This window comes from Enoplosus armatus, chromosome 19 (assembly GCF_043641665.1).
Source record: "Enoplosus armatus isolate fEnoArm2 chromosome 19, fEnoArm2.hap1, whole genome shotgun sequence".
NCBI lineage: Eukaryota > Metazoa > Chordata > Actinopteri > Centrarchiformes > Enoplosidae > Enoplosus > Enoplosus armatus.
Genome location: NC_092198.1, coordinates 2041880 through 2068469, shown reverse-complemented (window position 1 = coordinate 2068469; position 26590 = coordinate 2041880). Strand labels below are relative to the sequence as shown.

At 42.4% G+C, this 26590-nt stretch overlaps 3 protein-coding genes across 3 annotated transcripts in view; 2 read left to right on the top strand and 1 right to left on the bottom strand.

Annotated features, from left to right (window-relative positions):
* The first annotated feature begins 2410 nt into the window (after nucleotides 1-2410).
* nkx2.2b (NK2 homeobox 2b) lies at nucleotides 2411-3908 on the top strand. Its single transcript, XM_070926311.1, has 2 exons — nucleotides 2411-2657; nucleotides 3373-3908. The coding sequence occupies exons 1-2, from the start codon at nucleotides 2411-2413 to the stop codon at nucleotides 3906-3908; spliced, it is 783 nt and encodes a 260-aa protein (XP_070782412.1).
* A 10526-nt stretch (nucleotides 3909-14434) lies between these two features.
* nkx2.4b (NK2 homeobox 4b) lies at nucleotides 14435-16297 on the top strand. The gene is made up of 2 exons (XM_070925944.1): nucleotides 14435-14924; nucleotides 15603-16297. Exons 1-2 carry the CDS (start codon nucleotides 14435-14437, stop codon nucleotides 16295-16297), a joined length of 1185 nt encoding a protein of 394 aa, XP_070782045.1.
* Nucleotides 16298-17234: 937 nt separating this feature from the next.
* The window catches only part of xrn2 (5'-3' exoribonuclease 2), a 32166-nt gene continuing 22810 nt past the window's right edge, over nucleotides 17235-26590 (bottom strand). Inside the window, exons 29-31 of the mRNA XM_070925607.1 lie at nucleotides 21083-21143; nucleotides 18995-19178; nucleotides 17235-17610 (exon numbers count right to left, since the gene is read on the bottom strand). Of these exons, the coding sequence (XP_070781708.1) occupies nucleotides 17548-17610; nucleotides 18995-19178; nucleotides 21083-21143 (308 nt within the window). The 3' untranslated portion in view covers nucleotides 17235-17547. The remainder of the gene's footprint in view (nucleotides 17611-18994; nucleotides 19179-21082; nucleotides 21144-26590) is intronic.

The following is a 26590-nucleotide window of genomic DNA, read 5'->3' as shown; positions in this document are numbered from 1 at the left end:
CTGGTTAGGACAATGTTTTTTGTCACCGACTCTCATATTTCGCATTCAAGCCTCATTATTTTTTCTTAAAAAGTGGGAAAAGTCTGGTGTAGTGACATCATCCCAGTCCTTCTCAGACCAGTTTGAGCTGTTTAGGGTCAGACAGAAGGAGGCTGATCACTGGACTAGAATCAGGAAACTGAAAATGTCTTGACACAAGCTGACTTTCACTGAAAATAGTACATCTTAAGAAAATAAGGGCTTGATAATAGATGAAATATCTTTTAGCTTTTGTTCTGTGGATCCTAGCTTATGGCTGACTTCTGCACATCTGATGTGTACAAACCGTACATTCACAAGACTTTGCTGAAACACATGAGTGAAAGACTCAGCGAGGCTGGACTTAGCACAGCAACGCTAACACATTTTTGACCTGATGATGGCGCTAGACGAAGAGTCAGAGGATCATGAAAGTTCTTACACTTCATCCTGAGGGGAACGTGAATGCTTGTATCAGATTTCATGACAATCCATCCAACAGCTGTTGAGACATTTCATTGAAAACCACGAATGTGAACCTGATGGTGGCGTTGCAGGAAAATTATGTAATTCATCGCTGCTAGCACTAATGTTACGCTAGCGTCTAATATTAAGGTTGCAAACACTAACAGTTGCTTTCATTATTGATTCATCTATTTCTATTAACCGTTTGGTCGATAATTAACTTACAGGAACAAGATGCAACATGTGAATTAGCTTTGAAGTTGTTGAAAGCTGTATTCTTTTCTAGCTAGCAGTTTCCCCCTGCCTCCAGTCTTTGTGCTAAGCTAGGCTAAACAAATCCTGGACCTGTCCTAGTTACTGGACTCACAATAAACCTTTTCTCCTAAAAACTAACTATGTTTATACTAAATGGTTTTGGACCAAAGTGATATTGTGTTTCTGTAAATGGAAGCTTTGGGTTCTTTTCGTTGCACTCATGTGGGTTAAAATGCAGATTGCGAGACGAAGATACGAGTAAGAGAACGTGATTGTAAAGTGACGGAAGTACACGGACACTACGTTTTGGTGTTACTACTAATAAAAAGGCCTATCATACTAATTAAGTATCTATTAAGAACTAAATGAGTAATGAAGAGCAGTGTTAATTAGGGGCAAAAATAAAGATGTGAACTGATCTGAACTGTGTGTGTGTGTGTGTGTGTGTGTGTGTGTGAGTCCATCAGCTGGTGTGTAAACACTTTGACTCTTCATCTGCTGCTTGAGTTAATCCTCACAACAAACACTGAAACACACTGAAACACACTCAAACACTCTTCTGACTTTGGTGTGATAATCATCTTAAATGCAGTGATTTCTCAAGGCAGTCTTGTATGCGCAGGTGATTCTTTCTACACATTTTTTAAAAGGGTAAATACACAAGGCTGCAGAGGACACTGAGGCTATTCAATTATTTATTCATTTTAAAGTGAATTGGGTTTTGAACCTGTGGTTATTTTGTAAGCTGTTTCTGGTATTTTTCCAACTCATTTTCTTAAAATTTGACACATGTTACGTCACCAGAATAATGAATATTTCGAGCCTTCGGCATTAATTCCTGCAGTATGAAGGACTATTTCAAAAGACATTAGCACCTTTAATGTGGAGCATAAAAGTAAAAGTAAGTATTTAGGTAAGTGGAGGCGACTCCAGACCCCAGTGTTTCAAATTGTTTATTTAACTTAATCTCATGTTATCTTATTTAAAGTTTTCATTTTACTTTATTTATTTATTTATTCATTCACTTTTGCATAATTTAACTCTTTGCAAATAATAATAAATGTGAACATGTTTCCAGTTCAGTAAATCAATAAACAATGTTTTATTATCAGGCCTATTTCTATAACACGTCATGCAACATATGTGAAGTCATCGTGAGCTGAACGCGTTTTTCAGGCGGCTTCGACTCACTGGAGACTTCGGTTCTTTGGTAAACATGTAAACAGGAAGCGGATCAGTGACTCTAATACATGTAAATGAGTCGCTTCTCTCTCTCTAATCCTCCATCATGAAACATTCACCTCCTCCCTGAAGCTGCAGCATCTCTGTCGCTGCGCTGCTCCCGGGTGTTTTTTCACACCCTCAGCCACTTGACCCTCGGGACCCGCCTCCGTCCTTTTTAACGGCCCGCGTTTGTGTGTGTGAGCCGTTAAAAAGGGCGGAGGACACACACTCTCTTAATGTCTTCCCTCATGTATTTTTCATGCTGTTAAATCCTCCTCGGTCGGCCCGGTGCAGCTCCGGGCTTCCGCTCCGTTTAACGGCATTCATGGACCCAGCCCCTCCGCTGTCTGCTCCTCTTTAACGGGCTGCAGCGGCTGAATCATCGCGGACACAAAGCTGGAACTTTTTCCTTTTGATGCGTCCTTCTGTCTCTCCTTTTCCCCGCGTCATGTCTTTTGGCACCAGCACAAAAACGGGCTTCTCCGTACGGGACATCCTGGATCTGCCGAACCCGACCGGTAGATGCGGCTCAGGGACGGAGGAGACCGAGGAGGACGACACCGAAGAGGCCTCCGCGGAAGTTTCAGGGTCGGAAAACGCGCAGAAATTGGGATTTAGCGGCCGGAGTTTGTGCGAGCGCGGCGGTGGAAGCTACGGCAGGTGGAGCCGCGGATCCGGTAACCTGCACTTCTCATGTAAGGAGACATAATAATATTGATATCATTTGACTTATATTACATATATCTGTTCATATCCATATTTATCCGATTGATGACTCTTGAACCCGACACTCGTGCGTAATTACCAAATCATATTATTGTATTATTCATAATTACTCAATCTTATTAATCTACTTAAAATATTCAGTAAATCCATCTTCAGTTTTACTTGTAAAATTATAAAAATTACTTCATCATTTAATTCTCATTTCTGCCCCGACAGCCCCACAAACCCGCGGCTACCTGGAGCCTCTTTGTTTCCTTCTTTTTCATCTTGTCAGTAATCAATGAAAGTCAATAGTTGAATCATTGCCTCGTTAATAATGTTAAACTCCGTGCAGTTCAAAGTTGCTGCTGGTGTTTAGTTTTTGTCCTTTTTTACAAGGACAGCGAGCAGGGAGCATGCTGAACTTTAAAATCGTGTTTTTGTGAATGGAGTTCAACACGGGGCTTCCAGGGCAGCTTCAGTAGAGTTCTGAGGAAACACAAACTGTAGGTTATGAATGAAACATGGGATGATTTGTCCTGTAGCTTCAGAAATGTAAAAAATGTTGGAAAGCAGATGGATCATTTCAGTTTTTGTTGTCTTGAAGAAATGACTCGTGATGGCAGTTTCTCTGAGTTCAGTCTGTTTCTGTGGTGTAATTAAAGTACTGAGAGTAATCAGATTACTTCTCCTGTCTCCCCGCAGTGCAAGGTCTTTCTTTAGAGGCCCGTACCGAGCCCAAATCTCCTGAGCTCTCCACGGACGAGTCCCCGGAACCGGCGGCCGACGCGGCGCAGAAGAGCCGCGGCAGGAAGCGGCGGGTGCTCTTCTCCAAGGCGCAGACCTTCGAGCTGGAGCGCCGCTTCCGGCAGCAGCGCTACCTGTCCGCCCCGGAGAGGGAGCACCTGGCCGGGCTGATCCGCCTCACTCCAAACCAGGTGAAGATCTGGTTCCAGAACCACCGCTACAAGATGAAACGGGCACGGGTCGAGCACAGCCATGAGGCGCTGCAGCTGCTGCCGGCCCGCCGGGTGGCCATCCCGGTCCTGGTGCGGGACGGGAAGCCCTGCGACCGGATCACAGCGCAGGACCTGGAGGCGACGCTCAGGTCCGGTCTGAGTCTGCCTCTGTGTGCCTACACCCCGCTGCTGCACCCCGCCTACGGCCCGGAGCACCACGGGCTGCCGCAGCAGCACCCAGGAGTGCAGCAGCTGGCGCACATGTACCACTGGAGCTGGTGAAGCCCGAGCCAAAAACTTTCACTGAGGGACACAACTCCTAAAACACCGACACGTCCGCGCCATAAGCTCGTGTTCGGCCTTTAAATGATTGTTCTTCTTCGCAGAATAGGCTCCTTAAACGATAACTGCCACAATTCGAAAAGTGAGAAAATTCCATCTTTTTTTTAATGGAGTTTGGTATGTATCAGGATTTGTTTTTCCCAGAAAAAATGGTATTTTCCAGAAAGGATGGGTGTCTTGAAACAAAGCAGAATAAAATATGTCACACGAGAAAATTAAAATCTTAAAGTTAAAGCACACGCTTTTAAAACTGTCGGTTCCTGAATCAGTTTTCAGCCTTTCAAGTTTAAGTTAACAGATTTTAGGGCATTTCCTCGTGTAATGGCGAATTTCCCTCAAAAGTTACCGTTTCCCTCTTTAAAGATAACAAGACTTTTCCTTCCCAGACGCGCAAAACGTCTAAAACTAGTTATTCTTATTAGATATGTGGATGAAAAAGTCCAGCTGATTATTAAACACATCAAACCAAACGTTTGCTTGTTTTTTGGGGACTTAGTGAGTTTGTTTTGTTGTTGTTGTTTTGGTGTGTTTTTCTGCATAAGTGTCACTTTTATCGCGAGAAAATGTTTCCGCGTGTTTTATAAATCTATTTATAATGTTGACTGTTAAGTTGTTTTGTAATAAACTGGATATTTATGATGGTGAATAAAAGTTGGAGCAGGTGTGAGTGGTTTGATTTCAGTCTGTAATCTGATAAGTTTTTGGTCGCACTGACGGTAATATATTGTTCTTTTTTTATATCAATAATATGCACAATATGTATTCTATCATTTATTTCATGCATTTATTTTCCTGTCATCTTCAACTTCAAAGTGCTGCAGAATAAAAGAGACCCTGAATATAAGATATTCATCTTACATAATACACTTCCTGCCATGTCCCTATAATATTTCTATATTATTCCTGCAGAAAGGTGTCTGTAAAGTGTTTATATTGAGCAAACATCTGTTTCTGGACAGCTAAAGAATTGATTTAATATTTTGCTATGAAAGAAAAGAAAAAAGCTTCAGGCCTAATAAAGTGGTATTAAGTCATTGGAAGTAACATTTTAGAAATAACTGTTATATGAAATTATAGCCTTGCTAAATTTACATATTGTAAATTCCTAAAATTCTTTGATAAGTGAATGGAGTTTGGTGCATTTTCAGATATGTGTTTCTGTTGTAATGTGGGCCTAATTGTATTTCTAGGAAGCAAACATGTCGTTATCAGAGCTGTAGTCATTATTTATTTATATTTTTACCAGCTGTTGTGTCTTCTCTAAATCCTAAACATCAGAGCAAACAGCAGCATTTAAGGCAGTGGTTTCCAACCTGGGGATCAGGGACCTCCCAAGGGATCCCAGGATAAATCTGAGGGGCCGCGAGATGATTAAAAGAATAAAAAAAAGAAATCTCTAATATTTGTCTTTAATTCATTACATTTTCTGTATGAAATACTGAATATTTTCACCTTTCTAGGTCTAAAAATCCTCTAAATTAAACAATCGGCAAAGAAAAACTCACGTCCACATAAGGGCATAAGGACATGGAGGTATCATGTGTTTGGTTTGTTTGAAAGGAGGCTACTTTCACCGTAAAGTCCAGGCTGGATTACGAACTGGGCGAGTGGACGGCCTTAAATTCACTTTGCTTTGAAACATGAGAATTTACTCTGAAGCACAAAATCAATTGACTTGATGAAGTCCCTTATCAAGGGGAGTGCTCCTCTTCAGTACCTGATCTTGTTTCATGTCATGAATCTACTTCAGACAGGCATTCATTCATTCATTCATTCATTCAGAGCTTATCTGGCATTTTCCTAAATTAATTTGTGTTTAATGAAATGACCCATCAACAATGTACAGAGAAGAGGAGGACCGGGGGTCTGATGGGGGGCAGGTTCACCTTAAAAGGAACAGTTCAAGATTTTGGGAAATTATTCATTTTCTTGCAGAGTTGGATGAGAACTCTCATATCTGTACGTAAAATACGAAGCTAAAGCCAGGAGACCGTTAGCTTAGCACAAAGACTGGGAACAGGGGGGAACAGCTAGCCTAGCTCTGTAAATGTAGTTCCCAGTTCCCCCCGTCGTTCCTGCAGTGGAAACGCACCTGAGTTTTCGAGGCGCTCGGTGGGTTTTGTTACCTTTGGACAGAACCAGGTTAGCTGTTTCCCACTCTTTGTGCTAAGCTAAGCTAGCTGGCTCCAGCTTTATTATCATTGTACAAACATGAGATTGATATCTATCTTCTCATCCAACTCTCTGCAAGAAAGTGAAAAGGCGTATCTCCCAAAAAGTTGAACTTCTTTTAAAGCTGCTTAACCTCATTTCACCTGAAACTTGATGATGATGATGAGCATCAGTGACCGTAAGAATGAATTGACATTACTGAGACGTTATAAAGATTTCATATACTTTATACTTTATTGCACAGCTTAGATTTATTTTAATATTCTGTCGGTTTAGAGTGTGAGGGTCAGTGTGCTGCTGGATCACTGTGGTTCAATGAGTTTTAGACTAAATATTTCTGTTTTCTTCTTAAACATCTGACGGGATTAAAACATCTTTACTGCAGCAGACGACTTCATTCACTGCAAGACAACCAGCTATTTACTGTGTTGTGACAAAGGAGAGAAAGACCCCCTGTGTGTGTGTGTTGGGGGGGGGGGGGTCTCTGTATTCAGAGGTGTCAGAGGTCAGCTCATCTCAGAGGGATGATGTCACAGAAGCTTTGAGACAGTTATAATGTGTCACCTGCTGCTATAAAAGAGGAGAAGAAGAAGAAGAAGAAAAGCAGAAAAACAGATCCAAGCTTTGGAGTTCAGGACGAGTCCGGAGTTACTTCACCGCAGAACTCCTCAAATCCACGAGAAGATGATACAAACACATCAGTGAGCCTTCATCACCATGAACACACACACACACACACACTGTAGTTTATCTGGACTCAGTCCCTCACACACCGTCCTGCTGCCCCAAATACTCACAAGAGCACCACATGTGGATTCATCCGCCGCTGAAAATAGTCCCCAACAAATGCATTGTTTCCTCCTGTCAGTATGATGAAAACTGCATCTGTTTGAGGAAATGACTGAGCCTTTTAAAAATGAAGCTATATATTTGAGGTATTTTTAATAAATGTATGTCTTCAGTAGGAACCAATGGGCTTGGAGCTGAGACAGGAAGTCAGAATCTGCACTTACATAACTAGATGACAGTAACTTAATTTTAATAGTAATAAAACATTATTTTTACTGTGGACATTTAAATATGCGCAGCAGGAGGATTCAAATCCTCCAAAGTTTTCTGTACAAGAGGAGGCAAACAGACGGAAAGTACTCTGAGGTGTAAATAGATATTCCAGTGATTAGTTGTACAGTACAGTTGTTGAACAGCTGTATACGGCTCGTACTAGATTAAACAAAAAACACTTAAAGAGATCCTTCATTCAATTCATATTTTATTTTATATTATTTTCCTCTATAATCAGTTTGAGTCTATGTTATAGTAAATTATTTACTTATTTGATTTTGTCATTTTGCCCACGTCTCATCTCTCATTACTTTAATGTAAAATACAGAATTTTCATCATAGTTTACATTTATATTTTTCATTTATATTATTTCTGCATGTGTCCTGTCTCTATTGTCATTTATATGTTTTGTTGTCCCTTTCAGGCTTGTTTATCTATCTACTTATCTTAATTTGGTGTAGTTTATGTGTTCAGTACTTTTTATTTTGAACTCATGATTAACAAACTTTGTTGTTCATCATGCAGTCAGCAGGTGGCAGCAAAAGCCTGATCAAAACATGCTTTTATCTCTCTCAAAATCTACTCACTCCCAAGGTCTAAATCTAAAGTTGGTCCTCACAAAGACAGACACACAACATGGAAGAAAGTCTAGTTCGATTTCTGTTAAATGTAATAATTGTTTCATTAATAATCCATGCATGCATGTCCCCCCCCCCCCCCCCCCCCCCCCGCTCAAAACATATCATAAAACATTATTAAATACAAACATTTAGTCTCTTAGTACCGTCTGACTTGTTAACAAATCCCATGAAAAAATGTGCATTTGTTGGGGACTATTTTCAGCGGCGGATTAATCCACATTTGGTACTTAGTAGATACATTCACTGATGGTTTTTGGGCTTTTCTTGGGATTTGATGATAATTAAAAATATATAGAATAATTTACAGACTTTCCCTTTAAACAGTCGGGGTGTGATTGTGTCACAGTGAATGCAAACAAACACTAACCTGAAGCAGAGGACTTGATGTTCGACGTGTTGCAGCCGATGGATGATCGCGCACAGGTGCATTACAAGATGTTTGAGTCACAGACAATAAGTCAGTAAGTGTTTATCACCCCCTGCTGGCCTGGAGTGGAGATGCCTCGATGATACGCCAACTTCACCAAAACACCCAAATCGAGTTTCTCCACAGAATGGCAACGAATGATGGCTGAGTTCCATTTAGCTGCTTCAGTTTCAGGGTCCTGATCATTCAAAATGTCTGCTGTGAAAAATGAGAGTCAGTTAACACGAAGCTGCTTCTGAACCAGTAAGACATTAAAACTCCCCTTCAGACATCTTTAAAAGCATGTAACAACTCTCTGCTTTAAATAATCATTGTGTTCATTTAATAATTCATTTGTTTAAAATTCTTATTGAACAATCCATGTGTGAATATTTGTACTTATACCTGCTCGTAGTGACGACAGTATTATTAAACTTGGATATGGTTTTGTTTAGACGCGGCGGCACTTTGTTCAGAGTTCAGAGAAAGATGGTGGTCTGGTTTTATACCAAAAAACTGACTTGAGACACGACATCCATCCTTTTTCTGACGCTCATCCAGGTCCAGGTCTGGGGCCGGGTCGCGGTAGTCCAGACGTCCCTCTACTCAGCCATGTTTTCCAGGTCTCTCCAGGGTGTTCTGGCTCTGCCCCGGTCTCCAGTGGGACGTGCCCTGAAAACCTCCAAAGGAAGGCGCCCAGGAGGATCCTGATCAGATACCTGAACCACCTCAACTGGCTCTTTGCTCTATCTCTAAGGGTGATGTCATGTCAAAAATGATATTCAACAAATTGAAGTTATAGTAGAACCATTCAGTGGTAGAGGACGCATTCAGATCCTTTACTGAAGTAAAAGCATGTTAGTATTATTACTTATTATATCATTGATGTGTCTGTTGCATTTTACTGCCTCACATTTGTACTTCAGTACAGTACTTGAGTAAATGTACTTTGTGACATTACACCTCTGGAACCATTAGATGGAATATATATATATTTAAAAAAAAAAATCTCTCCTTTGGATCAACAAGTAAAGAAAAAGAAATGCAGACTGACCTCACGATGGCGCTCTGGAGCTCCACAGCCACACACACACACACACACACACACACACACACACACACACACACACACACACACACACACACACACACACACACACACACACACACACAAGCGTTTTCCATGTTTCTCAATGCGGCTTTAACTGCCAAGTGGTGCAGAAACGACGCCTTGACCTCCGTCGACCTTCACACAGACACACTGAATGATTTCTGAAGACCACTTCTGGGCGCGTGACCTCTGACCTCTGAGCTCTCCCCACAGACCGTAACCAGGACGAGATGGAGCCTCTCCTCCCTCCTGGTGTGAGCGCCATGCAAGCTTGATTCAAAACATTCGGTCGTCTGACGTGTTGAAGAAGAAAATCAATGCAGAAAAATATCACAAAAACTTTTATTTCATCAGGAGCACGTTGAAGAAATGCGACTCTGGTTTAAGCTTTAAAATAAATAAAATCTTAAAGGCAGTCTGGTATATACATGTTTGTCTTGTTAGCACAAGGTAAAAATGTATAACGACATTTAATAAGATGCTAACATGCTATTTTAACATTTAGTGCTTTTATTCTGTGTCCGGCTTCAAATTTCTGCTTTTTTGTTGTTTTTTTTGTTGGTTTTGAGTCACGCTGGTTTGAATAGGTGCACTTTTTGTTTGTTTGTTTGTTTTCTGGGTGAATATGTGTGTAACGTGCAGGTTGTTTTATGCCAAAATGAAACTAAAGCAAGTTTTTATCCTGAGTAACAAAAAAACAAACAAATGTTTTTTGGGATTTCAGGGAACGTGTTGCTTTTACTTTGTGAGCAAAAGATAATAACTTGTTTGGACCAATTTAAAGAAAGAAATCATCCTTTGAGATTCGGAGCCTCTGTATCTTTATTTATATTTACATGTAATGTTTCCCACCAAGAAATGCAACGAGGTTCAACACCTGAAACTACATCCTGCAAACTGATCATGTGATCTGAATGTGTCACTATGAGCTCCGTTTCATTGTGATCAAGACAATAATAAACAGATGCTCAGTGTAAAGACATGTTGTGAGCCTGATCTGAAGTAAAAACAAAGCTGAAGACGTGACGTTTATTAACCAAACTATCTCCTGTGAACATCAGACCGACTTGATTGAGTGTTCAACTTCAAGTCCAAATAATTAAAATTAGAGACAGACGACCACATTTTGAATTTAGAGGACCAACTTTAGAATTTAGAATAACTCTGTTCCTTTAGTTCCACCTTAGAAAGAAAGAAAGAAAGTTAAATAATGAAGTTGGACTCAGTTCTTGAGTCGGGACTTGTTACTTGTTTTGGCCACTAGAGGGAGCATCACATCACCTGCACCTCCCTCTCAGTGTGGACTTATAGGTCGGTGGATTTTTCTACATTTCAGGAGCCAGGTGGTCTAGACGCCCCCCACCCCCCCTCCCGCCCTCCTGGTTGGAGTGGGCTGCCTTTTCAAGAGGCGTTCAGGGGCCCCAGCTGCTTGGCCTAATGCTCCTCCACAGAGCCGAGGATTAAACTGAGCGGAGGCAGACAGAGAACCAGAGGCTGCAGAGGGGAAATGAAAGGAAACGATGAGGCAGGAAACGTGAAGGGGGTGGGGGTGCATACAGATAGAGGTTGTAGTGTGTCCCCCACCTCTCCCACCTCTCCCACCTTCAGCCGACAGCCACAGGTGGTTTCACCTGAGGACCAGGTTTAGAGAAAAGGAAAGAAACAGAAAAACAAAGATGTTTTAAGGGTTGAAAATAAAGTGCTGCAGTGGAAGTTTCACTGAGTTCCCTCCTAAAAATCCCCTAAAGTCATCAATCAACTCTTTCATCTGTGGGCACGCTCCTCTGAGCACCAATCAGAATTTAGTAACTTAAACTGTTGCTTATGTAGTCATGAATAATTAATGCCATAGAGAAACGAGATGCAACTGTAGGCCAGACTCCATGCAAAAAAAGGGGAGTTTATTAACATCAACATGCTAACTGAAGCTGGACTGAAGCTGGACTGAAGCAGGTATATTTACCATGTTCACCAGCTTCATTATCAAGCGACAGTGATGAAAGCCTGCGGTCACTGCGGGAGATGAGCACACAGATTTTATTCTGACGTCTTCAAACATCAAACATGAACATGAACATGAACCTCTGGTCACTGATAGGATCAATATCTGCATCTCTCTCACAGACATATGTCCATATCGGTATTTTATCATGAAGCAGGAGCTCAAACCCACGTGTGTCCCTGTGTTTTGTGGTTTTCAACCAAATGAAAATATAAAACAATAAAAGTCTAAAGAAGTATTGATAACAAGAATTTAGGGTATTATTGTGAAATAAAAAAAGCTTCAGATTTACAGTGTTATCACAAGAAATCCAGTTTCCATGTGTATCGAAGTTGGATGAAGACGTTTTGAACATTAAGCTCAGTGTTTCCTGGAGGCATTCTCTCTTCTTGATTTCGCTGCTGATGAACTCACTGAAACACTTGAAGTCTCCCTCTTTTATTGTGAAAGCATCTGATTCAGGAAGCCGTCTGAGCTCGAGGACGCTGCGTCTTTGGCTTTTTCTTCTCTGATTATAAACGAGGAAGAAGAAAGTTCACTCACCTTCATCCTCCACAGAGCGGGGGGGGGGGGGCGGAACAAAAGGCTGAACAGTCCCTTTATTTCGTTTCAAAGCTCAAACATGTTGCGTCTAAAACTAACTAACTATAAATTAATGATCATTGTTTTTAAACCGAAGGATGTCAACTCCCTCCAGGGTGCTAAAACTTCCAAATTCACAATAAACAAAACATAATCAATCAATCAATCAATCAATCAATAATCATACTGAGGACATGATCCAGCTGTAGCCTTTAGAAGACGCGAAAGTCACAAATACTCAGGTGGAATGGGAACATCTACTGAAGTACACATTTGAGATACTTGTACTTTGAGTACTTTCATTTCTACATCTCAGAGGCAAATACTGTCCTTTTTACTTCCCTACGTTTGTCTGGCAGCTTCAGTGACTTTACAAATTAACACTTTAACATTTGATGCAAAACATGAAGAACTTTTAAAACACGAAGCTAAAAAAGTTTCGAACAAAACGAGCTCCGTTTCATTGTCATCAAGAAAATAATATATATATATACACATATATATATACACACAGGAACTTTGAAATGCCAATGACATACTAAAAGTGATAAATAACTACTTAATAATATAATAATAATAATAATAACAAATGGCTATACAATACCACAGTCAGATGACGTGAGGAGTTAATTCCAGAGACGTTAAAACAACTTTAAGTTCAATAAAACGGATTTGTTAAGCACCATAAGCTCTCTGAACGCATGTGTAGATATTAAATGTCTAATATGTCTAATATTCATTCACCTTAAACTCTATATTTACTGTAAGTCCCAAAGGGAATATTAGGATTTTATAACGTTTTAAAAAAGCATGAAGTCATTTAAGAGTAGAAGAGATGCATTCTGAGAGATCACTATAATATCATAGTGATCTTTACATCATGAATTCATCTAAACTGATTATTAACTCACATAACGTCATTAAAAACATCAGCACATCTTTCAGTCGCCGCAAAGTCGTTAAACAGTCACATTTCCTGCAGTGGAACATCAGAACCTTTAGAGTACCAGGGGCACCAGGTGGTCCCAAATCCAGCTGTGAACATCTGCAAACACCCTGCAGAGCTCCACGTTAAAGTAAAGCTGGACTCTCCGGTGTTTCCGCTCCATCTGGTCCCGGTGGGTTAAACCTCTTACCGCCTGCAGCAGCAGCTCTGAGCCGGGATGAAGCTCCGGTCTGGTCCCGGTCCCGGTCCCGGTCCCTGACCCTCCTGCAGCCGAACGGTTCGCCGGAGAGCAAAAGCGAAGACTCGGTTTTAATCCGCCACCGGAAAACCACGAAGAGGACGCGAAGTGACGTGAGGCGGCAGGTCAGCAGGTGATTGGCTGCTCGGACTGTTAGTGAACAAAGAAGAGTTCAACATCCAGAGAAACGTCATTAACGTCATTAACGTCATTAACGTCATTAACGTCATTAACGGCATCAAATAATAAGAATAATCCAAATAAAAAACATCGGAGGATTCAGAGCTTCTCGAGTCACGAAATTCTTAAACGTTTGTTTTCATTGAAATTTTAAACAAATCGAAAATGAATAAGTTGCCTTTAATATTTATATCATAAATTAATATTCAGCAAAGTTAAACAAAACACGAGATACATTTAAAACACGAAAAGTGTTTTTGTTTTATGCACAACCAGCAAGAAATAGAAGCTAATAAATATTTACAAATATAGGCTATTATTTTTTTTTATGGCTGTGAAAAATTATAAAACATTAATTTACGGGGAATTAAAAACAGAAAAATCACAACAAACCAAACATTTATCGTCACATGTAGAAAAGAAAAAGAGAAAAAGTTTCAGTAGAAGTTGTCTGAACTTTACAACCAAGCAGAGACCTGAACACACACACACACACACACACACACACACACACACACACACACACACACACACACACACACACACACACACACACACACACACACACACACACACACACACACACACACACACACACGTTGATGCTGTAAGTTAGTTGTTTAAACTGAAGCTACAACATGTAAATAAATAATCACGTTTTATATCAACAATAATAATCCAACAGCTGGTGAGCTGACAGCTGATCGATGACCAGTTTACTGATCATAATTATTTAGAATATGAAATCACACGTGTGGTGTTTTAACGAAGAGTGAAGCTCATCGAGTTTAAAGGAATCTGGTTTTTGTGACTCCGCATTCTTGTTCGGGTCACACCTTGTAAACCAAACAGCAGCAGAAAGTAGGTCCAAACCATTTTCTCCACTTACCTCCGTCATGTCAACTGCCATTGTTGGCTGCCGTGTCCGCGTCGCTCCGCCCCTCCATGTGCTGGAGTCTGAGTCCAGCGGGATAAGGGCAACTCGTCTCCTCCTGCAGCCGATCAGCTGGACTTCTTCCCAGGGACACAGAAGAAGCAAGAAGCCGGAGGGAGGGAGGGGGACGCAGGCAGAGAGCCGCCGGACAGACCCGACCACATCCAGCCAGAGCACGGGGTGGCCGCACCATGTCCTTCAGCCCAAAGCACTCCACCCCCTTCTCAGTCACCGACATTTTGAGCCCGATGGAGGACAGCTACCGGAGGTTTGGAGGTATGGATCCCGCCGCGGGGAGCCTTGGATCACAGCTGGGCGCCTACCGGCAGCCGCACGTCTCCCAGCCCGGTATGCAGCATCAGCAGCAGCATCAGCAGCAGCATCAGCCGCCTCATCTTCACCACCATCACCATCACCATCACCATCATCACCTGTCGTCCTCCTCTTCATCCTCATCCTCCTCCTCTTCCTCAGCCTCGGCCACCGCAGCAGCCGCCGCTCTGGGACCCGGCGGGCCCTATCACGTGCCCCACGGGGTGCCGCAGTTCTCCGGGGCCGTCGGCGGATTCTGCAACGGCGGCATCGGGAACGTCGGAGACCTGCCGTCCTACCAGGAGACGGTGAGGGGCGGAGGGGCGGCAGCGGCGTGGTACGGCAACCCGGAGCCCAGATACCAGACAAGTAAGAGGGGCCTCTATTAAAAGTTTGGTTTTTCACTCTGAAAGTTCTGAAGAGAGACGAGGTGAGCTGGACGGCCTTTCAGAAGGGAAGCGTTTGATAATAAACTGACTGAAGTGACCTTTCACCGTTTTATGGCATCTGAACTTCCACTGGCGTCACTTTCTCTCCCCGCAGGAGGACTTCAGGATTCAGTTTAGTGACTTTAAAGCACTTTAATTCTACACGTTTATCGTTAATTAAATTATCTGTTATTAATTGTGTAATAACTTAAATGTTGTTTGTCCTCCAAAGTGACTTTAATCCGCTTTGAGTTTTTTAAATCTTTAAACAGACATTCATGTAGGTCTATTATATTAAGGATCATATATTTGCTTTGATAACTCTATAATTAATTATAAGTGTAAATATTAAAAAGCAAGACGTTTACTTTTTCCCACTAAACGTTTCGGCTTATTTCATCTTCACAGGAGGCCTCTTATTGAAAAATGTATTTTTACAAGCCACTAAACGAACCAGCACTTTATTAGAAAATAATAATAATAATAATAACAATAATGTTTCCTTGTGAGATTACTGACGGTGAATGTTTTCTTGAAGGAAATCATCGTTAAATTCCGCAATGAGCTGTTTTTGTTTTGTTTTTTTTTTTATTCAAACGATGATTATTTGTTCGCCAAGTTTCCAGGTTCATGGGCCCCTCCGCCGGGATGAACATGTCCGGGATGGTGGGCAGCTTGGCCGGGATGGACTCCAGCGCCAAGTCCATGGTGACGCTGCACGCCGCGCCGCGGAGGAAGCGGCGGGTGCTCTTCTCTCAGGCGCAGGTGTACGAGCTGGAGCGGCGCTTCAAGCAGCAGAAGTACCTGTCCGCCCCGGAGAGGGAGCACCTGGCCGGGCTGATCCACCTCTCCCCGAACCAGGTCAAGATCTGGTTCCAGAACCACCGCTACAAGCTGAAGCGGCAGGCCAAGGACAAGACCACGCAGCAGCTGCAGCAGGACGGAAGCAGCGGTGGAGGTGGAGGAGGCGGCGGCGGCGGCGGCGGTGGAGGTCTGTGCGCGACGACCCACCGCTCCTCCTCCGTGTCCCCGGTCCTCTCCAAGAACGGCAAGGCCTGCCGGAACGACTCCAGCGGCTCCATGCAGCCCGGAAACCGACAGAGCAGCTCGGGGGAGGCCATGACGGCGCCCCCGCAGCAGCAGCAGCAGCAGCAGGTGAACCAGCTGTCGTCCACAGACGAGTTGGAGGATTTGTCCCAAAGTCCGCCGATGGGACTTCACGGTCAGATCAACATGACGCAGACGGACGCGGCGCTAATCGAGTACACAAACAGCATGATCGGCTCCAATTTACTGTACGGGAGAACTTGGTAGGGATACCGGGAGGCGGACAGACGGGACCGGGCCTGCGGGGCATCATTCCCGGGTTGGAGTTTTTGGGACAAAAACACGCACCAGACTGTTTTTTTTCCCTTTCCGTGCGTAAAGTTGCGGTTCCTTCACGCACACAGAGACTCAAAGGACACTCGGTGGTTTTGAGCAATAAGGTGCAAAACAAACTGTACATTAGAGCCCGGAACCCGGACTGAATGTTGCTGATAATATTGTATTTTCTCCTCTTCAAAAGTATTTGTCGAGTCTGTTTTTGTAACCGACAGATGTGACCGCGGCTGAGATCCAGGATGAGGCGGCTTCGCGGTGCCTCCCGCTCATTTCTGCGGTGCCTCCCGCTCATTTCTGCGGCGAATTAAATTATTGCAGGTTTAAATATGAAGTTAACACAAGGTGAAGCAACAGAGGCCGATTTGAAAAGGGGAAATAATCCCGCACAGAAGTACAGCAATTCATCTGGGAATTAAACACAGTGAGAATATTTTCATTGGAAGTCATTAAATATTCTTTGTTACAGCTGATTTTAATTTGTTTCCAGTATTGAATAAATGATATTTTCATTTTGGACATTTCAATGTTTTTCTTTTGTTTTGTTTTTTAATGGCAGGCTGTTTAGAGAAATGACAACAACTATAATTTACAGCTGCGGTACAAAGACGGAATGTGGATTTAAACGGCGCCACTGAGACACTGAAATATACCAGAATATTCACCAGGAAATGCGTAATGCTTCATATGTTCTGCAGTAAAACCTGCTGCAGGTAAATCTACATTAACAACTAAAAATTCCCTTTGTGAAGAAATCTTGATTCTATTAGATTTATTGAAAATAAATGACTTTTGAAGTGATTTTGGTTTTTAATTTAAGTGTGAAACACCTTTTAAAACGCATGTCTTTTACCTGAAGATAGACAAGATCTTTCCCAACATCTCCGTTTTATTTCACATAGGTTTGTTTTTTTTTTGGGACCCCTTTGGAGAGATTTCTCTCAAAAATAAACACAGCAGGAGATTTTGACTCACTTGTATTTTACAAGTTTTACAGGCGTTCATCTTAAAAATCACAAGTTACATGATGCGGTTTTGTTTTTTTGTAAGTCGAATAAAAAGGAGAAAAACCCACAAATTGAATTATACAAGAAGACAATAGAAAGAAAAAAGACGACACGTCTCCCCTAAAAAAAGTCCGTCCCCCCGTGAAGTCCCAACATGAGTCCAACATTACTTTGAGTTTAATTCCAGTTGTATCTTCTGGATGGAGGCGGAGCAGGATAACCTCTGCCGGAGCTGTAGCCCTGAAACACAGAGGAATCAAGTTACAGCACCTTCGGAGATTTCACACAGACAACAAAAAGAAAACAGAAGAAATCTGCTTTAATTATTGACTCTAATTCTGCTCTTATCCAGACAAAACAACAAAAAGCACATTTTGATGTTTCATTTGATTTTCAATCGAAACGTCTGTGTTAAAAAAACAAAAACAGCCCAACAGGAGTTAACACCTTTGTCAAACTTCAAATAAGACAAAAGAAAATGTGTTGTCAGTTTACACAAACTACAATAAAAAAAACTACTTTCTACTGAGGAAATAGTCCTTTTTAAAACCACAGACAGATTTACATTAAGGTGGACACGGTTTTAAATTTAGTCAGTGAAACAAACTAAAGAAACTGGTTTGGACAAATAAAACCAAAACCTGCTTGGAGAGAAACCACTGGAGGGAAGGGAGGAAATAAATGTTTTGCTTTTGTGCACAAAACCTAAAAAAAAAAAAAAATTCAACCAAACAAAACTGAAACGTTTGAATTTTATATTTTAAACACTGAACTTTCTCTCAGCCTCGTCAGTTTTTGATCACTTTGAATCAAAAAAAAAAAGAAGATTTTGAGACTCTTTGCTGCTTTTTCTCTCATTTCATCTGAGGAAGAGAAACTCATGACACAAACACACAGTTACGTTTCCTGAACGACGAACTGAAACCTGAAAACTATTTCTTCTTAAAAAAAGAAGAGCAAAGCAGCTGTTGACCAATCAGAAGACAGCACGCAGGCGTGTGTGTCAGTGAGTTTTAGTCTCATGAAGAGCAAATGAAATTATTTAACAACAATTATTTATAATCGATTGATGTCTGGAGTCATTTATGAAGGAAACATCACATGTGAGGATCTTTGTTTTAAATGATTTCACTGCAGTTTGAGATTCTTTTGGGTTTCCGATCGTCAGTCGGACAAAACAAGCGATTTGAAGACTTCACACGGGTCATCATCTGCAGTCGCCTGACGTTTTACACACTAAACAATTAAAGAGACTGATAACAAATATTATGCAGCGTAAAACTGGCAAAAAGACAGTTTAAAACCTTTTAAGCAACATTTTCATCAGCTGACGACCTGAAGGACGAATCAAAATGTTCAACCTTTAAGAAACGATTCCAAGAGTTCAGCTTTCACCTCAAAGGAATTTCATTCATTTGAAAACCAGCCGAGTGAACTGGGAAGACTCATCAACAGCCAATCAGATTCTTTTGTTTCACAGCTCGGACTGGTCGCAGCCACGTGAAACTTCAGCTCTTTGCAACTTTTATCAGTAAGATGACAGGAAATGAAAGTGTTGAAGGTTTTGAGCGATCGAAGCTCTGAAGCTGGAACTTTAACGGACAGACAGACTGAGAGTTTCTACCTGTTGCTGTTGTCCCCGGTTGTCCCTGCGATCGTTCCAGTCGTCTCGGCGCTGATCGTAGCGCTGCTGGTAGCCGCCGGGCCCCGCCCCTCCCCGTCCGCGGCTCATGTTCTGCTGGTACGCCGACGGCTGAGACTGCGAGGCCCGATCCCACCCTTGACCTCCGCGTCCGTAATGCTGCTGCCTGGAGACACGAACGCATCAAATCTGTTAGCTTCTGAAAAAGCAGCGTTAAGTACACTCAGTGACAAGGTCTGAAACGAAAACATATATGTTCTAACATGTCGAAGTCCAGCTCGTTTCTGTTTGAAGTGGAAAAAAAAGACCTACCCACAAAATACTACGGTATCGTCGAATAGTACTTAAGTTAGAAATACTTTCCCACAGGTTACAACAGGCTGACTCACATCGAGGCCTTATTCAGTGTTACAGCATGTTGACACAATCACCTTTTAATTCATTTACGATAAGCTTTTACTCAAAAAGTTACACGTTACTGGCTACGTAACGTGTAAAAAGACTACGTTTAATGCTCGATTTTAAGTTTGTTTTGTATTTTTTAAAGACAGAAATCAAAAGCTCCACCTGTTTTACTCACAGGGTCGAGTATTAGTGCCAAAATAAAACCTGACATTTGGTACCAAAATTATATCTTTTTTCAATACCTTAATTCAAATAAAACATGTGGTTGTGTAATAAAACATGCCAAACTTAATAGTAAGTATTTAATGATGTTTTAAGACACGCAGACAATAAAAGAACTAAAGATGAAACAACAATTGACAACTATTTTGATAACCGACTGATCGGTTCAGTCGTTTTTCAAGCAAAAATAGTGAAAAAGCTCCAAATCAAGTCTGATTTGATCACTTTAGAAGTTCAGATTTATTCATGTTGTGGGGACCATCCAGGACTTTCTGCTGCAGAACGAGAGGCAGCCTTTAACTCTGCTTTGAAGTGACCTCCCTAAAATCCCCCTCGACTGGCGTTTACTGAGGGACGGAGCCCTCGAGGAGATAAAACAGCCTCTCCTCTCAGATGACTTAGCGTCGACTCACATGAAAGAACAGAGTATGAAATGAACCATATTCACATATGGCTCGGATCGCCCTCATCCCTGAAATGAGGCGGCCGCATTGCGTCCGTGGGACTGAGTGAAGAGTCGGCACGCCACGGCCCTCCAAACCACCGGCGGACAATGTGTCTCTGCAACAGTGATATTAAAAGTCTCTTCTTTTTAACAATGAGGAGAGAAGAAACGGAGCAGCAGCCCCATCCCTCATTACTGAACCATGTCACACTCAGCCAGCGCTGGACTTAACCGAGCACTGGAGTCCATAATCCCCTCTCTCCAAGTTCCTCCTGCTTTTCATTTGGTCCGGTCCCGAGTAGTTAAAGAAACTGTTTTCAGTCGCCGCTAATAACTACTGACCTGAGGTGACACTGAGCCACAATGGGCCTGAAAAGTTGAACCAGAGGAACCTGATTAGGACTTTGGAGAGGTCTGGAGCCACAATCAATAGCCGGACTTGTGCGGCCGCGGCGCAGGGAGCGACGCAGCCTCCCACTGCATTAGTGATGCCTCATTAAGTTGCACAAACCTCCTCGAGAGAAATCTGTTTTAGAGCGACGGGGAAATATCTTAATTCAGCAGCAGCAGCAGCAGCAAAGCCCCCCGACGGAGGAAGGCAGAGCGCTGGTGTAGAAAGGCTGGGAATCTGCGGGGGCCGACGAGCTACAATAACCAGAAACCAGGGCCCGGACATGTTTAATGCACATGAGGTCTACGTGTGATTGTGAAAAGGAAACACACAGGGGCGTTTGTTCTCTGGCAAAACATTTCTAACATAAAAAAGCACTAAATTAAAGCAACAGATTGGAACATTATAAGACAAAGACTTTATCGAAGACTAAATCCCAGTTCAGAGTTAAAGGATGAAGATAATGTAATTCCCTTTTTTTGATCAATTTAGGTCCAACTTAAGCACAGGAACAGAAAAGAGGGAAATGCCAGCACGCTAACCGTGAACTCTACTTCCCACAGAAAACGCAGATTTAAAATAATCGGACACAAACCAGCCGACTCACCTTGGATACTGGGGCTGGTGGAAGGAGGGAGGCGCTCCCAGCAAACTGTTCTGCCTGGAATCTGCGGAGAACAAAAGACGACATGTTCAGAAGAGGTTCTGCTGAGTTAAGTTTGAAGTTTTAGAAGAAGCAGAGAGCACAGACCTCCGAGGTAAATTTAACCTCCTAATACAACATGAAACCAGCGGTACGGAGCAGGGTGTTTGTCAGCCGGTATGCTTTTGTTTTACCTCAAACTTTAAAACACACGATTCAGTTTAAATACTCAAACAATTGGATCACAAAAATCAGATGTCATCTGAGTCGACTTTATTGAGTTAAACTGCGATGAAACCTGAGAAAATCCTCCAGTTTCATTGTTTAGAAGACAAAACTAGAAGGTTTTGACATTAAACATTGAGACTAATTAACCCAGTTCAAGTCAGCTTTAACCTTGAAGATGGAAAAAAAGAAAGAAAAATACCAACTATTTCATTTCTGTCATGGATACAAATCAGTTGTCACGATAAAATTAAGCTCTTTCAAACGTTGAATCGCGGTGGGCTGTGGAGTCGGAGGGTGGAGGTGGAGGGAGGGAGGGAGGGAGGAGGGGGAGGCGGACAAGGGAGAGCCGGAGCGCCACATTTGCATTTTTTGTTCAGAAAATGAAATAAGCATTCAGCCGGCAGCATTGTGGACGCCTCAAGTACCCTGGTTCCATCGCTGCAAGCCCTTCACAAAGACACACTTAAAAAAAAAAAAAAAGGAGCTAACGGCTTCTTCCAGATTCACTGTTGCCAAGGCGATGACCAGCTGCGAGGCTCGGGCTTGTTTGTTTATAGGGGCAGGCCTGCTGAGTGGCTCGGCTCAGGGTGGGTGAAGGGTGCCATGAAAAGGACCCGGAGACTCACATTTACAAACCCGGGGAGGGAGTCGGAGTAAAAATTAGGACTCGATCGATACGAGTGCACAGAAGACGATACTGACATTTCTGGATTAAAAGCTGGACGAAGTGAATACTGAGAGCAGGTGCTACGACCAAACGTGTAAAATCACAATAATTCCACATATTTCCAACTTCTTTTCATCATTAATCTGTTTACAGCTGTAGATTACATTAATCGAGCTATTTTTTTTAAGCAAATATTGCAGAACTGATCTGGTTACGTGTTTTCATCCAAATGTAGCACAAAAGAGTATAATCTGCAAAAACAATCCACTTCTGAGAATATTAGGAGTTGGGGCGTCGAGACAAACAGTAGGTGGCGCTAATTCTCCAGTCAGGTGACATTAAACCATCGCAGAAGAAGAGAGGATGTCACTGAAGAGCTCCAGTCAAACAATGGAAATACGACATTTCTGTTAGTCTCATGTATTAATGAGATGAAGGTCACAGCCTCCTCATCGCTCCACACAGACCTGATGTTTTCAGCTCTTCACTTTAAGTCACATGCTTCATGTACGACATGACGTCTTCGTTAAGTCTGTTTCCATGACACTTTGCACTTTGAGTGGAAACACAGAAAACTTGAAAACAGTTTCCAAAACGGGTGTTTTGGACTTCACGATAATAAACTGAGTCTGGACGGCATTTTATAGACCCAACGATTGATCTGGAAAATAATTGGCAGATTAATCGATAATGAAAATCATTAGTTGTCGCTCTAAATCCTGAGTACTTTTTCGATTGTTTAGTCTATAAAATGTATGAATGTCAATGAACGCCCATCACAAGCTCCCAGGGACCAAGGTGACATCATGTTATTCATTATTTTGCAACCAACAACCCACAACTGAAAGAGATTCTATTATTACTATTATTATTATTATTATTATCATTATATTTTGAATGGCTCCTAAAAAATTCAAATAAATTACTTTTTTTGAGTATTGACGAGCCTCCATCAAGGCCCCACAGTCAAAGTTGTTATTTGAAATTCTGAATCTACATCAAAATAAACACAGAGGGGGGGTCCCGGAGGCCTCGGGGCTGACCATGTGACCGTAACATCCCCAGTTCGAGTCCGACCAGGGACTGATGTTGCATGTCATAACTCCCCTTTCTACTTCTCACTATCAAACAGAAAAGGTAAAAAGGTATGATTATCCCCATACTTTAATATCCCATCTGTCCATCTCTGTGACGGCCGGCTTTTCTCTCCACTTTGTGGCCGTTTAGATCAGTTCGAAACACTTTTGATTCCAACACGTCGTACGAACCACTTCCTGTCTATAACCCTCCCCCTACGCCAAAACGTTCCGCCCGCTCGGCGAAGACGTCTACAACCCGGACCCAGCTGCCCGGGTCGTGGTGAATTTACAGCTCAGAGCAACTTCATACGATCTAGTCTCTGGCTTTTGTTCGATTTCTAGTGCAAAAAAATGTTGCTGCACATTTCTGATCCGTCGTTAGCCTAGTTAGCACACATTAGCTCGGACGGCTGAACGTCTGCCGAACTCTGTTCAAAAATCTGGAAGTTTAAGAGAGCGTTGCTTGACAGTCTGTATGAAATAAAAGGAACGAATAGTTGAATATTTGTATTGAACAGATTCTAGTCGGGTGCAGCCATGGAAAAAATAATGACCAGGAAATAAAATGTCATGTTTACAGATCTTTGGTGTGAAAGGATCCTCCATCATGATGGACCATCTGACAATTGATATTTAGGCCAATATCAGGGAAGTCATGTGTGAGTCTAAAACGCTGGGACACTGATGGGAGACTTGAGCATTTTGGAGCTCATGAAAATGAACTGAAATAATCTGTTTATGACCTGACGACTTAAAGGGAAGCTGAGCAGGAAATATTCCACCAGTTCTCTGCTGACCGCCGCAAAAAGTAGTAAAAGACACAATTACCAGCCAGCAGGCGGACTGCTGTCGGCACATTATCATTTTGTTTTTGTCATTCAGTTTTCATGTTTGATTATCTCCTCCGCCAACAAACTTTAAGTGGACCACCCAGTTGGGCTCCAATTATAACTCCACAACACTCGGGTCTTCTTTTCCTCATCGCCAGCGATGCCTCAAAAGAGAGAATTACAAGTGGACACCTGTCAATCTCCTTAATTAACAATGATCTGAAAGTGTATAGACCTCCAGTCTGCGTCGGACAAAAGCCAACAAAGGATTACGCTTTAAATCCTTAAAAGACGCTGTGTCCACTGTATTAATGCAGGGATTACAACCGCGCTAAACAACTAAACGTCTCTCTCCACCTCTTTTCAATTAGTTCAGCGACTATTTGACTCAGCTCCCGTCCAGCCGGCTCAGGTCCGATAACAGAAGCAGGACAGTAACTTTTCTGTTCGCTGGACAAAGCAGACAGACGGACTCCCAAAATGTCATCTGCCGCTGTCGCTTCACAAGCCAAGAATCACCTTTAGAAAAGATCAAAACCTCTAAATGAAAGACAGCTTGTTGGGTTCTCATGAAGTATTGAGGTACGAAGCCCTATAAAACAAAACGATTCATATGTGTAAAACTTAACACATATGAATCAATTAAAATGAATGAATTAAAACACTTATTTGTTAGTTTTCAATAATATATTATATTTCAAAGTCCTTGGAGTCATTCACGTGGGTAACAGCACTTTATGATGCGAGTCGACTGAAAGTGAAGTACTGAGTTACTGTCAAGTTCTTGAAAACCTTCTAAAGTAAAAGTTTCTGTTTAAGTCTGCAAAGCTTAAATCAACGTGTATCAACAACAAACAACAAAACGCAGCTACATTTTCAACAGAGGCTTCGGTAAATGAATCTCTAGTGAGTGTTCAGAACACCAAGTTTGAAGAAGCCTCAAAGGAAATAATCTATAAAGACATGTTATCCAAGACTTCTTTTGACATCATAGAAAACTTTTATGAACATCCTGAGAATAGAAATACAATCATCACCAGGGCCACATGTATTTGGTGACTCCTTGTAATTGAAGTTGGTCTACCAGCCAGTGCGAGCAGCAATTATGTGCAGTTGTTATTCTGAAGTGGTTCGGGAGTTTGGAGGCTTATCAGCCACTGTGGCCGCTGGATGAATCAGTTACTTTGCTGCCCTGGTTAAAATTTGGTGTCACTGTGTGTCAAGACAATAATGGCCACCAGCAGAGATTCCCCGGCTGGTTATTAAACACCAGCTGGTCTGGCTGCAGCGCACAAAGCCCCGCAGCATGTTTCAGAGGCAGCATGTTGACACATCACCGCAGGAGGTAGCAGTGCCGTCAAAGGGGGAAGTTAACTTTGGTTTCAACCCTCTTCAGAGCGCATCACACACCCAATCAAACGGGATCCTCCCGGATGCTTTTATCAGAGGGGGCCACTGTGTCCAGCAGAGCCACTCGACAGTCTCATTACCGGCCCAGGTCTCCCACAACGCTAATCAACAACCCACCCCCCAAAATCACAAAAGCCCAGAGAAGCAAAGCCTGCAGTGATTACTGGCCAAGCAGAGGATTGGCCCTGAGAAAGTGTTATCTGGACAAAAGCAAGCCTCTGGCCTCCTGCTGCAGGATAAGGCCTACTTGTCCGGATAATCACATTCCTGGGGATGCCAATATGATAGTTGGCCCACGTTAAGTCCAGTTTCTTTTTACCATCAATGTTAAACAGAAATCAGAAAAATCCCAGAGGCTTTTGTGTGGAATAAATCCAGCAGCTGAGAGTTAAAATCTTATTTTAGACCAATGTTGAGCATGTGACTGTTGTCATTCAAGGAACGAGTCAAAGGTTGAGAACTTTAAACAGACAAAAATCAGATGAAATCAAATCTAATGTCAGTGCTGCCTTCAACAATGGCATTTCTGCTCCAGGTACTTGATATAATAAAAATCATCCTCTGTCGCCAGAATCAGGCAGACTTTATATTCTGCTGAATATTTACAAAGATTCCCATTTGTTAAAGTAACAATTTCCCCAACAATGATGGAAAAAATATAGAGAGTGAGATTAAAAAAAAATATGTCCTGGACCGCTAATTGGCAAGTTTAACATTAAGAACGAGCGGCGGAGGCCAGGGGAGGTGCTGCCGCAATCCTAGGAGCCAAAAACCCCCATTTGCATCAAGTGCCACCAGAATAGCCGCGACTCCCCCGCACGCCATCAGTGGGCAGATGAGATTATTCATCTACTTGCAAATTGGCACATCAAAGTCAAACTGGAGAAGAGCTGGCAGAGGACCGCGGGGCCGAGGCCGGGGCCGAGCACAGACCGTGATTAGGAGCTGGGAAAGAGATTCTGCCTTCCATATGTGACGTTCAGTCATCCTTCATGTGATGAACAAAAAAGGCAGCCATTTAATCGTTTACCAAAATGATTTGCGTCTAAAAGAGCGACAGTGAGGCAGCTGTGTATAAAGAGTCCAATGTCCTCCGAGTGAAACAGTAACAGCATCTGTTCGTCCATCGGTCTGTATTTAGACCATGCTGTTTGTTATAAACAAGAGGTTCTGGCTCAAGGACACTCCGGCAGGTCGCACAACACGAGAGGGGGGCTCGTAAACTAGTAGAGCGGTTTGTTGGTTTTACTCATTTCTG

Bases quoted from the DNA above. Each gene is read 5' to 3' on its own strand.
- nkx2.2b (XM_070926311.1), top strand. From the start codon at position 2,411: ATGTCTTTTGGCACCAGCACAAAAACGGGCTTCTCCGTACGGGACATC. The intron at 2,658-3,372 runs GTAAGGAGACAT...GTCTCCCCGCAG, and splicing joins CGGTAACCTGCACTTCTCAT to TGCAAGGTCTTTCTTTAGAG.
- nkx2.4b (XM_070925944.1), top strand. From the start codon at position 14,435: ATGTCCTTCAGCCCAAAGCACTCCACCCCCTTCTCAGTCACCGACATT. The intron at 14,925-15,602 runs GTAAGAGGGGCC...TTGTTCGCCAAG, and splicing joins GGAGCCCAGATACCAGACAA to TTTCCAGGTTCATGGGCCCC.